General features: G+C 47.6%; 1 protein-coding gene across 3 annotated transcripts in view; it reads left to right on the top strand.

Moving 5' to 3' along the window:
- The window catches only part of neo1a (neogenin 1a), a 205,012-nt gene that overhangs the window by 172,316 nt on the left and 14,870 nt on the right, over positions 1-17,826 (top strand). For all 3 annotated transcript variants that reach the window (XM_030106726.1, XM_030106658.1, XM_030106578.1), the window contains exons 9-17: positions 394-548; positions 2,373-2,521; positions 4,138-4,276; positions 4,966-5,015; positions 8,343-8,487; positions 11,834-11,944; positions 12,095-12,289; positions 14,112-14,207; positions 17,460-17,692. In XM_030106726.1, coding sequence (XP_029962586.1) covers positions 394-548; positions 2,373-2,521; positions 4,138-4,276; positions 4,966-5,015; positions 8,343-8,487; positions 11,834-11,944; positions 12,095-12,289; positions 14,112-14,207; positions 17,460-17,692 — 1,273 coding nt within the window. The remainder of the gene's footprint in view (positions 1-393; positions 549-2,372; positions 2,522-4,137; positions 4,277-4,965; positions 5,016-8,342; positions 8,488-11,833; positions 11,945-12,094; positions 12,290-14,111; positions 14,208-17,459; positions 17,693-17,826) is intronic.

Below are 17,826 nucleotides of genomic sequence, written 5' to 3'. Positions count from 1 at the left end.
ACACTATGGATTACTGATGTCCTGAAATATAAGATTTGATTGATACTAATCTGAGATACTATGATTTCCCCATCAGAGTGTCCTAAATGTGACTTTGTGTTTTCATTGGTGATTTGTGTATCTACTGGACTAGTTGATGTCACGGGTGGAAAACACACAGAGGTTGATGTTGCCAGATGGGACTTTCTTTTTTAATGTGTAGTTTGACAGTGAGAAAAGTAAACTTGATCTTCAGAGGGTTTACGATCGTCCCGCATTGTGAATGAAGGTGTGAAAAACATCATCTGTAAACTGCTGCCTTCAGTAACTCAGCAAAAATGAAGCTCATGAGTGTTTTGTTGTTGCTGTGTGTTTGTGTTTATGTGTGTGTGTGTGTGTGCGCGCGCACATCAGGGAGCGAGTGGTGAACACCAGCCGTCCGGGCGAGATGCAGGTCACCATCCAGAACCTCATGCCAGACACCAAATACCGCTTCAGGGTCGTGGCGCACAACAGCAACGGCCAAGGCGAGAGCTCCACGGCGCTCAAAGTGGCCACCCAGGCTGAAGGTAACACACACACACACACACACACACACACACACACACACACACACACGCTCATTCGTGTGTAATTGGTAAACAGGACGCACAAACACGACCGCAGGCGGTTTGTTGGCATCTGCACGACGAGGCAAACAGCCGAAAAGAGCAGGCAAACGAGTAAATAAAGAGCCATACACAGCGTGGCGGTGTGTGTCCGGGCGCACACACACAGCGTGGCGGTGTGTGTCCGGGCACACACACACAGCGTGGCGGTGTGTGTCCGCCCGGACCACCCTCTCCTCCTCGTGAGCCGGGTCTTGTTTCCCCTCCGCCTGAGGAATGTCTGAGATCTGCTCCTCACCTCAGTGAGACTGTTTGACCCCGGGGAGGTTCAGAGGGTGGAGAGTGTGTGTGTGTGTGTGTGTGTGTGTGTGTGTGTGTGTGTGTGTGTGTGTGTGAGTGAGAGAGCCTCTGGCTGCCGCAGCTGCTGCTCTGAGTCTCTCTTTCATTCACGTTTTGGGGGGGTTCCCCCTCCACCCGCGTCCTCCCGGCCCGGCTGCAGCTCCGTCACTGTCGCTTTGTAGGTCAACCGCTGCTTCTCCGCCCGCGTCCTTCGTTGGAGGGCGAATGGATCAGCACACACACACACACACACACACTTCATGCTCTCCCCACCCCGGGGAGGGCGGCGAGGGTGGGCTCTACCTGTGCAGTACATCTCTGTCGAGTGAGAGTGTGTGTGTGTGTCTGTGGCACTTACAGCACTCCGAATCACAGCTTAAACTGTTGACCTGCATCTGAGTGTGTGTGTGTGTTCACAGACACAACCTGAATCACTTCTCCTCAGAGATGTACACCTGTACACACACACACGCACACACACGCACACACACACTCTGACAAATGGGAGCGTCTTTCTTCTGTCAGAAACTCCTGCAGCTGCAGCTTATAGAGAGAGCAGACATGAGTGTGTGTGTGGCAGCCGGGACTTTAACCTCGCCGTCATTGTTTCATCTTTAAATCCAGTTTTTCTCGAGACGTAACGTCACCGCCCGTATATTTAGACGCAGAGCGCGGCGTGCGAAATACGAGCCGCCGGTCCTTTACATTTTTGTGTCTCGGCTCCGTATTTCAGTGTGAAATGAAATGTGGGGCTTGAGGCGGATGTCAGCTTTGATTTACCCGGGATCACATTTCCATCAGATTAACAGTGTCGGAGTGGAAACGTGGCGCTCCCTCCGTCTGGGGCTCAGAGGATACGCTGGGTGTTCACCGGTTCTTTATGTTCTGCTAACGTCGGTAAAAACGAGGAAGGAGACATGATTGGTTCAACCAAAAGTTGTTTATTGAAATCAAGGCGGATTATTCAACAGAAATACCAACAAAATATGAAGATTTACTTACTGTTTACATCAAAATTCATGTTTTTTTTTTTCATATTTGACGTTGAGAATACCCTAAGTGTCATTTATTACACTGAAATGTTTTTTGTTTTTTTTCTGAAGTGAACTGTGTTGAATATGTCTGTATTGTGGATCATAAAAGTGCTGAAATTTGCCAATCGAATGCTGTTTTGTTGTCCAATAATGTAAAATCGGGCTTATGGTTATATGATACTGGATGTTTTTCATCAAAATGAGCGCTGCATAACTAACAAACTACACTTTTCCTGCTCTTTAAGCTGTTAATGTAAAGTTGGTCATCAATTTAAAGGCCATTTATACATTGTTTAAATAAATAATTCACTCCTGAGTAAAGGAATGCCATACTGACAGGATGTGAAGGTTAAAAAACTCCCAGAAATGTTTTTTTTTTTTTTTTTTTATTTTGTTCACGTTTTCTCTCCAGTCCAAGTGCCGGGCCCCGCCCCCAACCTGCAGGCGGTGTCCTACACGCCGACCTCCGTCGCTCTCAGCTGGGACAAACCGCTGACCGGGAACGGAGAAATCCTCACCTACAAGCTGTACTACACCGACAAGAGCGGCGGCAACGAGCAGGTGGGAGCAGGACTCGCCCGTCGGGAGCTTCAAAATAGAAGTTTTTCCTGTTAATCGTGACTGAAATTGATCATCTTTAATCTCCCATCAGTTCATGATATAGAGGTGCAAAGCAATCGGATAGAAAAACAGACCGATTAAGAAAGTGATGGGAAAAAAAAAAACGCATTAAGATTCATGAAAATGAAAACAGATTATCCAGATGGATGCAGATAAATTGAGTAAAAACTCCCGACGCTTCCAAACAAACACATTTTTCCGGGGAGATTAAGTGACGAGCGTGTTGTTCCTCACCTCGCCTTGCTTTGTATTGATGGTTTAATGAAGCCGAAATGAATCAAGATGTCACGGGGAAACGTGCGAGCGGCGAGTGCCGCGTGTCGCCGCCGCCGCCAACACGCGCTCGCAGGGTTCATTAGATAAAACGAACATGAGTGAAGACTCCCGTAATGCAGATTGTGATGAGGTAAGGGATTCCTAATCGTCTGCTCAGCCTCTTTGTGCGCCCGCGCTCTTGATTAATCATTTGAGGCGCAGGAATACAGCAGAAGCAGATACGATTCTTCCAGGTTTTTCCTCGAACTCGGCGGCAGGAGCGGAGCGCCGCCGCTCGGGTATCGAGTGGAGCCCGGCAGTGGCAGCCAGGCATTAAAAAGCCTTTAATATGATAATGGATGAAACGTCAGCCGCCGCAGTGAGTAACGACGCCTCGGCTCCCCGGAGAAGGAGCCTGTGGAGAGACGCAGTGCAGGAAGAGCATGAAATATTAAAGTCTGCGGGCGGAGCGGAGCGGAGCAGGGCCCCGGGTCGCCCCGGGTCACCCGGCCCGGGTTCACAGGGTGCGATCAGGGAGCCAGGTTAGATTCCCTCCCAGTCTCCTCCTAATGTCAGCGCCGAGGAGCCGGACCGGCGTCGGGCTCGGGGGTAATTGGCCGTGAGCCAGCGCGCCCAATTTGTACAGCAAGAAGTCACAATGGCAGAGAGCGGCGCCTGCCTCGGTGGGAAACACCGTCCTCACGCCAAATTAACAACAGAGATGTTAGTGTGATGAAGTGATGAGAGCCGGCAGCAGCGTAGATATTCCTCCGTCTTATTTACTGCCAGCTTTAAGGTTGTGGCTGCAGCAGAGGAGCGGGGGAGGGGCGGAGGTGGGGATGAGGACAGGTGGAGGTGGGGGCTTCCTCTCCTCAACTTTTATACACTTTGTATTCTGTATTGTGGATCAAAAAGGCTGAAATCTGACTGTTGCTTTCTTGTGTAATAATGCTACACAACTCTTGTGACAGCTGATGTTTCTCATCAATAATAAGTATTATTATATAAAAAAAAATACATTTTTCAATTTCTGTTTGTTCATCATCAACACATTCATGCCAAATAGGTGATTTATTCAATGTAAATATGTATTTTTTTCTACTTTGAGTGAATTCTTGGTCAAGCTGAAACCTGACCTGCACCAGATGGAGCGATTTGAGGAAGTTAGGAAGTCTTAAGTGGTTGAGAGCATCTCCGCGTCGTCATGGAAACGGGGCCCTACGGTCTGTACTCACACTGTCCGCTTGTAAAAACCTGACCGTCTGCTTCCTCTCCTCTCGCCTCGTCTCGTGGCCTCGCAGGACGTGGACATCGACGGTCAGTCCTACACCATGACGGGGCTGAAGAAGAACACGGAGTACAGCTTCCGAGTGGTGGCCAACAACAAGCACGGCCCGGGCGTGTCCACCGAGGACGTCACGGTCCGCACGCTGTCTGACGGTCAGTCCAGAGCCACCATTCATAGATACATATTCACAAATCTGCTTCGAAGTTTGTTTTAGTTTCATGAGAATAATGAGAAAACTGTGTGGTGTAATAAGGTATAATGATATTTATCTGTGCATTTATGGGGGGAAACCATTTATATTATTGTTACTAATGTTCTTAAACATAATCAGAACCATTCTCCCTTGTACGTTAAATATATACCTGCATAAAGTTATACATGCATGTATTTCTAGGGCTGAATTATTCACTTGGATAAATATACAAACCTACTGATTATGTGCAATATTCACATATATAAACACACACGTATATAGTTACACGTAGACACTTGTTGATAAATATACAGTGTGCACACACACATCTATATATGTACATACTGTATGCGTGTGTGGGTTCACGTGCGCAACATATACGTATATGTGTACTTAGATAGGGTTGCAGTACATGTATACACAAATATGCAATGGGAATGTACACACACATTCACACCAACAGTTACAAATGCATACATCCACAGAAATATACATACATGCGTACGTGGAGTTAGATAGTGTATACATCTAGGAAAATATACAGAAACAAAAAAAAAAAAATCATCATCATGCAATCATGCATGTGTTGTAACCTGCAGTATTCATGAATGAGGCGGTTTCTCACCCTGTGTTGTGTTGTGTTCACAGTCCCGAGCGCCCCCCCTCAGAACCTCACTCTGGAGGTGCAGAACTCCAAGGTAAGGATCCATGTCTTCAAAGCTTCAGGACCTGCTGCACATGTTCCTCACATCGTATCAGATGAGTGGCTCCTGGCCGTCCCCTCCCTCACCTGCTCGCTCCCACACGCAGACGCTCGAGCAGATCCGTGGCCCGCAGGCCGCCGCCGCCGCTCCGTGTGATTAGCAGTGTCAGAGGCCCGTGGGCCCGGCTGGTTAAGAGGGTGTGTGAACCCTCATCGATCTGCTCGTCGGCTGGAGACTCGCCTGTCAGAAGGTTTTATCCTCAGTATCGCTCCATCTGAACTCAATCTGCAGCTCACATCTGAGCGGCTGCAGGGAGACGCCGGCGCGTTGAAACGATCCTCAGGTAGAACCGTCTGCCGCTTGTTCTCCTGCAGGCCGTCGCACGTATCAATAAAATAAAAGAACAGTCAGTCCAGGAAGGAAATGAAGCATCGTATGAATGCATGCACTGATTTAACGAAGTAAACACAACAGATGCAGGGTGGATATACAAATGGATCACTTTATTTACTTTTTTTGTCACGGTGTAAACTTTTTATGAGGTTGATCAACTTTTTTTAATTGCAGCTAAAATTATTGTCAAAAAAAAAAAGCTGTAGATTTAGAGAAATCACATCAAACTGCAGTTCAGTTTGAGTTTTAGTTCTGAAGTATCACTATAGAAATAAATTCCACTACAAACTACAGCGCCAACTCCTGAAAACTGCACTGTTTTCGAGTGTTCCTGCCGTTTCCGTGTAAACAGACATCGTTTTCAAGTTTGAATGTGAACATTTTCTTGAACAAAAACACCAAAAGGATGTTTTTGCTAGAAATGCTGCCGTCGTGTAATCGGGGCCTAAATGTAGTGGAACAGTGTAAAAATACACACTGAAGGCTGCAGAACCCGTGCTGCTGAGGAGAAGCGCCGGATCGGATTTCCAGTCACGTGTTCCGTCGCCATTTAAAGTGTGTGAGACGATCCTGCTGCCTCGGCGTCTTCGAGACGTGGCGGTCGGGAGCAGCGGACGCCAACTCCTGTCAGCAGCTTCGGGATCCGGATAAAAAGCTTAAACGCGGATGCCTTCTGATTTTCACTCGGTGCTTTATTGGAGTTCAGCACTCCCCTGTAAACAACAAATTCCACCTGATTGGTTGGCGTGTTTAAAGGCGAGGGGATAAATAGATTTACTCGTCAGAAGGTCTTTAATCTAGATTGAATTTCTCTTCAGATGGGAGATAACAGGATGAGGTCTGAGCTCCCGGTGTCTCCCTCTCTTTTTAAGTTTCATTGTTAAATTGGATTTATTACAGCGGGGCTCGGTGCGGTTGTGGTGTGACACTTGTGATTAGATGAGGCTGCTGAGGAGGCTGCTGGCTTCACAACACGCGGATGATTACTGCGGCGGCGAGCTGGCCCCGGCTGCCGATCATTTCAGCCATTTCATCTTCAAACGGCCCGGTTATTGTACACTTCCACCCGAGCTGCGGATTAAATTTTTTTTTACAAAAGATGTTTCTCTCACGCACGACACGGGAGACATCGCCGGCAGAAGGGGGGGGGGGGGGGTGGAGGGGAAGCGGTCCGCCGGCCCCCGCTGTTCGGCCCCTCCGCCGGTCGAGCCAGAGCCAAAGACGCCGACTGACAATCCTATCACACACTCCCAGCTTGAGTGAGGGCTAGCCACCCGTGCTGAGGGAGCCTCAGCGCAGATCTGCGAGCAGAAAAACAGGCTCATGCTAATTTTAAGGGTAACATAAAGCGGCGCCCGCAGTGGAAAAGGCAGTGAAAGGACGGGAGACGCTCGGCGAACATCTGGCTTTTATCCCCGACATTACTGGAATCGCTCATCTGCTCCTTTCTGTTTGGTGTTATTGTGTTTAATTCTGAATGCAAACAGCCATTAAGACTGTAATTGCAGTGTGATGATATAGATATCAGGCGTTTATGCAATTAGCAGCTCGAAGCGCTCAGCCGGATGGAGCTGCCAGCTCAGTCCTCGGCCCGGGTTCGGCGCTCTGCCTCCCGGTCGGCCGTCATCAGGAACAGGCTCACCTCTCTTCACCTGATCGGCATGTTTTGGCGACCCACATCGGCTTTTTCACCGTTCAGGTGCAGAAGAGGGAAGAAGTGATAGGGAATGAAGCTCTCGTTTCCATGACGACCGTTCTAAGTGAAAATGCAAAGCTTTGGGTTTCTGTTTCCGAGACACTTGAAAACGAGGCCTGAGTAGCATTGAGCTCTATTTAAAGGTTTTTACTGCGTGCGTGGTTTCATGACAGAAACAACCAACAGCGCCGAGTCCGTGCCGACATGCAAACCATCGCTTTCAGCATTTCTGCTGTTTCCATACAAATGGATGTCGTTTTCAAAATGTTCCCATGTAAACGCCAAACTCTACTGAAACTGAAACACAGCACTGAGTGTGGTTACAGGGTGTGTGTAATTCGGAATTTTATTCATGATCTTGGTGTTTAAAAGGGAAAAACAAAGGATTATCTCCTCTCTCATGCCAGGGTCTTGAAGCATTCTGATTGGACGGGGCGGCCGTGACGTACTGACGTCTCCCGGAAGTCAACAGCGTTTTTCTCGTCTTTCTTTCTCGATTAACTTTGACACTGCAGCTTTGAAAATATCCACATTAAGCGCCCGTCGATCCACTCGTTTCATTATATCTGATTCTTCTGAAACTGCCGTTAAATAAATCGTTTCCGTACGAGTCGAAACGCGGACCGCTGGCCGCCATCTTGCAAAATGGTGTCATCACGACGGAGCAGAACGACCAGAATGAAGCCGCCTCATTAGAAGATGATTCCACTTCCAAAGGATAATAAACCCCGCCTGTCAATTCCAATTTAAACTTAATTCTGAATAAAGTTTTCAGGCATTTACATGGTCATTTTAAAGCAGAATTAGACTTTATTCAGATTCACAGAGGAATAAAAAGTACCATGTCAACACACGGATTGCGTTTTCAGTTAAAGTGTCACCTAAACAGAGTCTCAGTCGTCTACTCAGGCTGTTGTGCTTTTGTGGGGAAGAATTAAACTGTTCTCCCCCGCTGAGAGACCCCCCCCCTGCAGGCTCCACCTGACCACACACCTCACTCATCAGGACCGTCCTGCTGGTGTTTATTTCTGCCCGGTGCGTCACGCACCGTGCGTCAGCGCCGTGTGTTTTTGTGGGAACCTCCCGTCTGCGGCGCGGTGGGAAAGTGGGAAGGTGTGACGGACTCTGAAGTCCCCCCCCCTCACAGCTGCGGGCCTGGAATTAGACACATGTTGCTAAAAGCGGCTCGGTTTGATGTGACCGACTGTTGGCTCTCTCCCGCCTCCCTGCAGAGCATCATGCTGCGGTGGCAGCCGCCGCCCCTCAGCGGACAGAACGGCGAGATCACCGGCTACAAGATCCGCTACCGGAAAGGACCGCGCAGGAGCGAGACGGCCGAGACCACGGGAGGCACTCAGCTGTTCAAGCTCATCGACGGTGAGGAGGTCACGGGGTCAGAAGCACGGCACCGAGGCCGCGGTCACACGGTTTACTGCTGCTTCTCTGATACAAAACATTCGATCTATGCTGCCAACAGGCATGAAAAATTCTAGAAATGAAGGTTCTTCTTTTACATATCTGGTATTTTACGCATACTGAAGTGTTGAACACATGTTCTCATCCAATCCTCTCCCTCTCGCCTGTAAAAAGCATCGTTTTGAATATCTGTGGCAGGGACAGGCTGGTGTTTTGCGGCGTCTGAGTCCGTGTCCTCAATACGTCTCCCGGTGTTTCGCGTCCGCAGTCTGTTTATCGGGACATAAAGCCGGAGTGATTGACTGTCTGAGCCGCGAGTCCTCGGCAGGACGATATTCAATACACCGGATTCAATTCATCTGTTTCACTGCAGACTGTTAACCCTTCACTTCCTGTCAGCGGGGAGAAAAGGCGGCGGAGGTTTCGTTCCGACTGTTTGAAAGAGAAGAACAGTCTGATTTACTGACATCCTCCATCTAATTAACGACACGCTCAAGAATAAATCCAACTTTCACTTTGTGTTTTGTGAGTGACGTCAGGAACTAATGAGAGAATTCAGACGAGGGTTTAGAAACCGTCTGAGATCGTTCTGGAAGGAAGGAGGACAAAAAGACAGGAAGTGAAATAAGACGGGATGGAAGGAAGACGAAAAACAGGAAGGGCAGAAGGAAGACAGACCGGAAGGAAGGAAGATGACAAAGAAGACATGAAGACACATATTCTGGACAGTTAGCAAGACAAAAGAAAAACAGGAAGGAAAAAGACAGATAAACAGAAATAAATGAAGACTGTTTGAAAAGTCCAAATCAGATTCTAATCTGTTATCAGAAAGTCTGTGAATAAAAGTTTTGTTGATCCAGCTGAGTGAACTCTCTGAAGGCTGAGCTGATTATCGAGCTGACATTAAAAACATTAGTCTGTCGACGCCTCCCACACTCACCGGGCGTCTTATTATTCATGAAGGCACAAACACTACATGGATCATCTGGGTCATTTTATAATCAGTGTGTTTGGTTTGAAGATTTCACTCCTTGACGTTCGATATCTAGATTTTATGAAATCAGTCTGGTGGTTTCTAAAAAGTCACCACTGGAGCAGTCTTTGAACTTATTTTAGATTGGATCAGGATTCTTTCAGAAACAGACTCTGTCTTAAATTCTCCGTATTACACAAAATCCACTCGTCTAAATGAAGTTCATCTGTTTCCACTTCACCTGAACTCCGTCAAATCCAAATTCAGAAATATCTGCAGGAATGATTTCAACACGGTTAGGTGAAAAACTCTGGAATCTGAATCAATTAAACCCAGACTTCTCTTCATTCTCTGGGATCAGACGTCTTGATGTTGAGTGTTGAAGCGTCGGACAGATCTGACATGAAGCCTTTTAGGCGATCAGCCTCCATTTCATCTCAGCAGGATGTTTCTGAGACGCCGCCTTGACGGGCTGCAATATTTAACGTCTTCATGTGGAGGAGTGGAAACGCCGTCTGCCTTGTTTGTCTGTTTATTTACCCGCCATGTAAATTTCATCTTAAACGCTTTGAAAGCGCAGCTACACGTCTTACTGTACCCCGGCATTACCCGCCGCCGCCGTCAAAATATGCGCGGCAGCCATGATTAATATTGGATGTTGTCTCAGCAACTTTCAAGTGGCCCCGGCCCCCACGCTGCGAGGCGGCATCAAAGAGAATACACACTTAAAAGTTGATTTTTGAGAACATTCTTGGGGGGCGAAACAGAGGGGTGTTTGTTGGTTCAAAAGCGTTTAGAAGAAGATGTTGTAGCCTCGGAGGCACGGATGGTTAGGCAGCCTTCAGAAGCCGCCGCCCCCCCCCGGGGGCGGCCCGGAATAGTGGCTACAGAGAGAAAAGACGACGGGATTAGCATGTAGCGTGCAAATGGGACAATATGACGATGATGAAAAATTTTACAGCCAATTAATACAGCAGCACATCATTTGTCAGCAGGCGCCGCCGCCTCTCCTGAATACCAAAGCCGGCGCCCAGCGGTGAGGCAGCGCTTTCTGAAGCACATCGAGCTGTAAAATATGAATAAGCCGACTCCCAAACACTTCTCTCTGCCCTTTCTCGCTCCCCCAGTGTTTCTCTTTTCTGTGCAACCTGCTGTTACACACTCCATCCGTCTTCGTCCAGCTCACCGCCACTGAGGACGGAGTGTAGAACACACTCCTGTTCAGATATAACGTATCCTCACATGGATGTGTTTAGAAGAAGAACGCGCATATTTACGGTTGGATAATGTTCAATCCTCTGGTCCATATTTGCTCTTTTGCATTCGTTTTGGTTGTGTATATTTTTTAATCTGTATTTGATACCGCTTAATGTAATTTGTCCTATATTACTGCCAGTCCAGAGTGTGAAACTGCTTTTTAACAGCCTGTAGCAACCAATAACAGAATCCTTTGGCCAATCTCACTCAGACACAGCCAATAGTATCATGAAATAGCAGAACATTCTGAGCAGAGTGGAAGACAATTAACATGAAGGCGCTTAAGCATTGAGCACTGCCTCTGTAAAACCAGGGTTGTCAAACATAAGGCTTGTGGGCCAACACAGGACCATTAGAGGGTCCAATCTGGCCCACCGAGCCACCAAGGAAACTGTCACAAATTTCAAAGGAAATATAAGATATAGATTTTTTTTTTTTTTTTCACAGTGATGAACACATTTCAAGTCCAAACGAGGCTCAGATGAGCAAACTACTTCACCCAGGCGCCACGGAAACGGCAGAAACTCTTAATTCAATGTAATTATCTTGGCGAGCCACACGTTGGCGCTGTAAACATTAACAGACGGAACTAAGGGACATTTCTCAGAGTTGCGGAAGAGTTACGTTTTCTGCCGTTTCCACAGATACAGAATTGGACCTTTTTCAAAAATTAGCATTCCTTTGTAGTTGCAGCTTTTCCAGAAAGTTGCATTTTCAGCGTCTCCGTCGTCGTGTAAACGGACTCCATGTTTTCCTGTGGTCTACCAGTCAGCTCTCCGCTCTGCATCCTGGTGTTACAGCCCGTTTCTCATTCATTCCTATCCCTGTTGTTTTGTTTTTTTCCTGACCCAAACTTTTCAATCAATAACAAATCTCCGTCACTTTCATGATATTGGGAGAAAGCTAAAGTTAATTGCACTCCAGCAGCTTTCAGTCGACTCATAGATTTTCTCCTTAAATGAGGAAGACTTTAAAATGTGTCCGACTGTTTACGGCGTGTGAAATCCTGCCGGAGAGCAGAGCGAATCAGAGACGCTGAGGGTGGAGGACTCTGACCGGACTGCCTGTTCTCTGCAGGTCTGGAACGCGGGACCGAGTACTCCTTCAGGGTGTCGGCCGTCACGGTGAACGGGACGGGCCCGGCCACCGAGTGGACCACGGCCGAGACCTTCGAGAGCGACCTGGATGGTGAGAAACAGTCGAGGCCTCTCTTCAGTCGAAAACACAGAATTTTCTTTTCAGAAAAGTTTTGTGTTTCCGTATATTAAAGGCTTTAGCTGCATAACCAGTCTCATCTTCCTGATCTGTTGTTGTACATGAACGCTGTGAATGTTTCAGAGTCGCGCGTGCCGGACCAGCCCAGCTCTCTGCACGTCCGGCCACTGGTCAACAGCATCGTGGTGAGCTGGACGCCGCCGGAGAACCAGGACATCGTGGTGCGCGGCTACACCATCGGCTACGGCATCGGCAGCCCCCACGCCCAGACCATCAAGGTGGACTACAAGCAGCGCTACTACACCATCGAGAACCTGGGTGAGGCTCCGCCCTCAAACCCTCACCTGCACGACTTCCATCATATTCCAGTATCGATTTGACCCCTACACTCGTTTGTCTTTGTCCCAGAGTAAAAGGTTGACGTTTAATCCATTATGATATTTAACGACATGAATAAGGTTTCTTTACGATCTGAATTTAATCACCGACACACAAACACCAGGAAAAGGTTCATTTGTCCCCCTCAGTGAGCGTTTAGTGAATTAATGAGATGGTCTCTGCCACTCGGCCGAGCCGCTGATTACACAGATTGGTCTAATGGGGACACAATAATTAAAGGTCATCACTTCTGAATCAAAACAAAGTGGCTCCGGCCTTTTTTTTTTTTTTTTTAACCAACTTACTGTCATCAAACCCAAAATCAGCACCGAGTTTTACCTCATTAAAACGGCCCGTATGTTGTCAGCGGCGCCGTTTGTGAGGAAATTACACAAATTGTTTTCTGTGATAGTTTGATAATCGCAGAGGAGCCGAGGAGAATTGTTTTCTAATTAAAGTCAAACGTGGACGGGTGTTTTGGTGTCGGTAGATTTCTAATTTCTAAAAATGTCTAATTTGCTGATTTAATAATGTCTTGAGGAGCATCAGAGGGTGAAGATGCTCCAGAGATACAGAAAAGAGCTCAAACATCTGCTGATATTTCAGAAACCAAAGAATGAATTAATGAGAAAAATACTTTCAATGAGTGTATAAAACCAGAGGTTTCAAACATTAAGCCCGTGGGCCTAAACCGGTCAGCAGGAGGCTTCAATTCGGTCAAACCGCAGAGAAAAGATTAAAAATTTCAAATAAAATATTGATTTTTTTTTTTTTTTTACACCAGAAAGTTTCATTAAAATTGGTTTCGTTTTAAGATTTTAGTCATTTTCTGTAGTTTTGGGGTTTTTTTGTTAAAAATATCTAATTTTTTCTTACAAACACTCCATGTTACAACTGAGGAAACCTTTAAATTTTAAATGGAAAGGTTATTATGGTGCTGTTTAAAGGTTCAGCATGCGAGAGAGAGTCTTCGTACTGAAATCTGTTTGACGACTCTGATGATAGACGCATGTTTTGGAGATTATAAATTATCTTCATGTGTCTGCAGTGTTCTGTTTCGTTTCTATATGCTGTTATTCTGTAACGCTGCGGCCAGCGAAAGGCAGAACGTTTAACTTTCCCCTGACTGTCTCATGTTGGACTCGCTCCTAATCCTCTCACAAATGACTGCACGTCTCTTGGTTTTCAGGAAATGGCTGTTAAATACTGATTTAATCAAGTGAAGTCCAAAGTCTTCTGAGATATTTAAATGTTAAATGATGCATCTGCTGCGTGGAGGATTTGTATCATTTATAAATCACTTTACATGTGGATTTTTGCGCCGAATGCCTCAGAAAACTCACCATTAATAAACATTACGCTCTGCAAATCTGCAAAATAGATATACAGAATAGTGAACGGTTTTCCCCGTTGCTTTGCAACGGCACAATAAAATATGATCACCAGCAGTAATCAGAGAAACGGAGGGATCTCAGAGAGGATTAGGAGAAATTATCTCTGGACAGAGAGAGATTTGGGGGAAAGGACTTGTTGCGAAATACCTATATATGCATAATTAAAGCCTTCATTACAATCACAGTGAGAGGAATGATTGCGTTCAAATACTCGCTCCCTTAATATTGCAATTATGAGGTGAGAGTCTGGAGAATTGTGGCGTGATTGGATGTCTTCTCTCTCTCTCTCTCTCTCTCTCTCTCTCTCTCTCTCTCTCTCTCTCTCTCTCTCTCTCTCTCTCTCTCTCTCTCTCTCTCTCTCCCGGCAGATCCCAGCTCGCACTATGTGATCACACTCAAGGCCTTCAACAACCTGGGCGAGGGGATTCCCGTGTACGAGAGCGCCATCACCAGGCCGCAGTCCGGTAGGAGTCCTGTTCACCGTGCCGTTTCCGCCGCGTGTCTCCAGCAAAGAGGAGAGCGAGACGTTTACCCGCTATCCGTCAGAACGCGGCGGAGGAGGAAATGGGTCATCAGGGCGTCTCGCCGCCGTGGCGGACTCTCCCCTCAGCGGCTCCGGTTTCTGTTTAATCAGACCCTCAGATCCTGCTCCTGCCCTCAGAGTCCTGATATCAGAATACAGGAGAGGCTCGTCCTGTTTTGGAGAAAGATATTCCGCCCTGAAATATTGTCAAACTTAACGGCGAAGACCCAAACGGGGAGGATTTACTGCGAGGCGCCGTCGCTCTGGAAGCGGCAGCTTTTACAGTTGGAACACCGGAGAGCCGTTTGTGTCAAGAGTTTCACGACCGGCTGTGAAAGATGCTTCAGAAAACATCCTTATCCCTGTGATTTAATGTGGAGCTCAGGGATCTTCTTCTTCTGTTGTCATCCGGTTACGGCTTCCTGGATCTCGGTTTACTGCCGCAGACTTTTATAATGTTAGAAGAGCGTCTTGGAAGCAATGACTGATCAGTGATGGTCACGCGAACGAGGCCTCTTTCACACGCCTTTTTGAAAACGCTCTGCCTCCGTTTCAGTGGAGGCAGCAGAAACCCTGCCTCTGTGCACGTGCACGTGCACCACGGCCATCGTAAGCGGTTCCTCTGCGCAAATATCAGCCCAGCACGCTAACTGTAAAGGTGAAACTTTTCTGAAACAAAAACACGAAATCAAAGTGTTTTAACCTGAAACGTCGTGGAGTGAACAGAGTTTAAAAAACTCTCCCACATTATTGACAAATGACACGTTAATCACAAACACTAAAGCTGAATTTTGCACAGTTTGCCGCCGCTGCGTTAACGCTCCGCCGGGGGTGGCGGCTCCACGACGCCGCGTCTTTAACAATTAGAGCAGGAGCGGCGTCTCGGAGTGTGGCGCCTTGGGTTCACGCTGCTGCTGCGGCGGTGTCAGAAGACGAGCAGCCCCGCGCTCCCCGGGGTGTCTCCGAATGTGGGCTGCGCCCGCCTGCCGCCGCCACCGCCGCCGCCACCCCCCGCCATCGCACGCCGCCCCCCCCGCTCGGCCTTGATCACTCCGGTTTGTCTCGGCTGCAGCAGCCGAGCCGGAGAGCGGCGGGATGCGGGATGGCACGAATCACGTCAACACGCTTCGAGGGGGGGTGGCAGCCGAGCGCGCGCGCACCGCCGCGCACTGTCAGACGCTGCACGCCTCTCTATGAAGCTCCCTCACACACGCTCACACACACACACACACACACACACACACGGAGAACGGAGAGGCAGACCCCCCGTGGTGGCTTTGGCAACCCCTCGTCAGATCCAAACGCTTCCTCTCAAAGCAGAACCAAAGCCCACCATCATCGTCTGCTGCTGAATCCTCGGGGGCGCCTTCCCTTCCTGCCAGTTTGTTCAAGTCGGGATTAAAAAGACGAGCTGACCTACATAGTACTTTTTACTTTTGAAAAAAAAAAGAAGAGAAGAAGAGTAAGAAGAAACTTGGTGAACTTGGGCTGAGAGCTCGGCTGAATGCCTCGTAGTAACATGACGTCTTCACTGAGACGCAGGAAATGAGGTTTTCCACACAGTCTATGGATAAAACACAGAATGTGAGGGCCGGGCTGCCGCCGGGCTGCAGGTTGTTCTCAGGCGTGTACAGCCACGTGAATAATCGAATCTTCGTAACACACACACACTTCCACACACTCAGTCATCAGGAGTGACCAACCAGACTCCCGGAGCTCCAGTTCTGTTTGTCCCACAGACATGAGCAGAAAGAACAGCGATTTAAAGAAATAAAGCTAACTAGCATTAACCTCGAAGAGATTGTTAAGTCACCCAGAATGCAACAGCTTTAGGAGTCGGTTTTTGGGATTATTCTTTGTATTTTCCATGAGAAGATTTAATTAAAGTTGACTTTATGTTGAAATTGGAGTCATTTTCCACAGTAATTGTGAAAATATTGACATTGTCGTCGCGAACACTCTGTGCCACAGTGAGGAAAAGCTTTAAAGTTTAAATTTAAAGGTTATTACGGCTCTATTTTTCCAGTCCGGCCCACTCAAAAAGAAATTAGTCTGTTTGTGACTTCAGAGCTAAAATAGCTTTGACACCTTTTTATTAAAGTAACCGTCCACGACCAAAGAATTATTTTTTTATTCAGGGAAGAAATGAAATTTCAGTTCAGTATGGGAGAAAAATATAATTATTAAGCTCTTTAATTTCTGAATAATTTATTTTATTTTGTTAATCCGGTGAATTAAACCGTCTCTGATCCCTAATTGGCCAAATCATTAACGCGTCCCATTCCGGAGCCCGGGCTGGAAACCACCTCCCCAGCCCATTAAATGAAATCTTAATGTTAGAAAATGAAGCGCAATGCGACTCAGTGATGAAAAAAACAAACAAAAAAAAAAAAAAGAAAAAGAAAACCACAACAGCAGAGAACATCTGATCTTCAAACCGAGCTGGAGTTTTTTTTTTTTTCCCATGTCCCAGTGACGCCTGTTAGTCGCTACTTGGTGCTGATTCAAAGCGCAGAAGATCAAGCTGGAGTTTCCACCCAACGCCTTTGAGCTGCAGATGAAAACGCAGACTGAACGCATCCGGCGGCGGCGGCGGCGGCCAGCGCTCGCCTGTGACCCTCCTCTCCGCCCGCAGGCGCCTTCCGTACTTCAAACCTCGCTTCTCTTTTTCAGCGGTTTTCAAGGACGTGACGCCGAGCCGCCGTGCGGTGAAACGCTCCCTGTAAACATCTGTGAAGCGTATTAATGTGTGTATGAAGTGTCGGCCGGGGGATGTTGATCCCGGGGATCTGCTTTCACTCCATTTACTGTAATCTTTTCTTGTGAAAGGACTCTCACTTCCTGTCTTTCCGTAGTCGCTATTGATAGAAAGCACTTTAGCAGCGGGTCTGTAGACGGTAGAGGTCAGTGTCTGTTTTTCTAATAGAATTTTCTCTCTCTTTCTTCTCACCCCTTCCCAACCCCCTCCATGTCGCCCTCGCCACTCTACTTCCTCCCCCTCCATCGCCATCAACTCCTGTTCTTAACACATTAACCGTTCCTCCCTCCCCTCCATCCCCCCCTGCATCCTGTTTTTTTTTTTCCTTTACTCCACCTGTCTGGTCCGCCACGCCACGCCACGCTGCTTTCCTCCCGTTGTGTTTTTAATTTTGGTCATTTTAATTTGTGTGCATGCGTGCGGGTTGACGTGCAGACCCCATCGACCCTGATGTTGACCTGTACGAACTCTTCCATGCTCCATACACCCCAGTACCAGACCCCACCCCCATGATGCCGCCCGTGGGCGTTCAGGCCTCCGTGCTGAGCCACGACACCATCAAGGTGACCTGGGCCGACAACTCGCTGCCCAAGAACCAAAAGATCACAGACAACCGCTACTACACGGTGCGCTGGAAGACCAACATCCCCGCCAACACCAAAGTCAAGGTGAGACACGGTCTTCTCTGATGTCTTCTGAAACCTCACTTTGATATGTGGCCATTATACAGTCATTTGAGGGAATAAAATATTAATTTGTGGCAAATAAAATGGTAATTTGAGACCTTGAAATAGCAATTTTG

The sequence above is a fragment of the Salarias fasciatus genome, chromosome 1, assembly GCF_902148845.1.
Source record: "Salarias fasciatus chromosome 1, fSalaFa1.1, whole genome shotgun sequence".
In the NCBI taxonomy this organism is placed as follows: Eukaryota; Metazoa; Chordata; class Actinopteri; order Blenniiformes; family Blenniidae; genus Salarias; species Salarias fasciatus.
The sequence above is the reverse complement of the archived record's forward strand: the minus strand, read 5'-3'. Positions and strand labels throughout refer to the sequence as shown.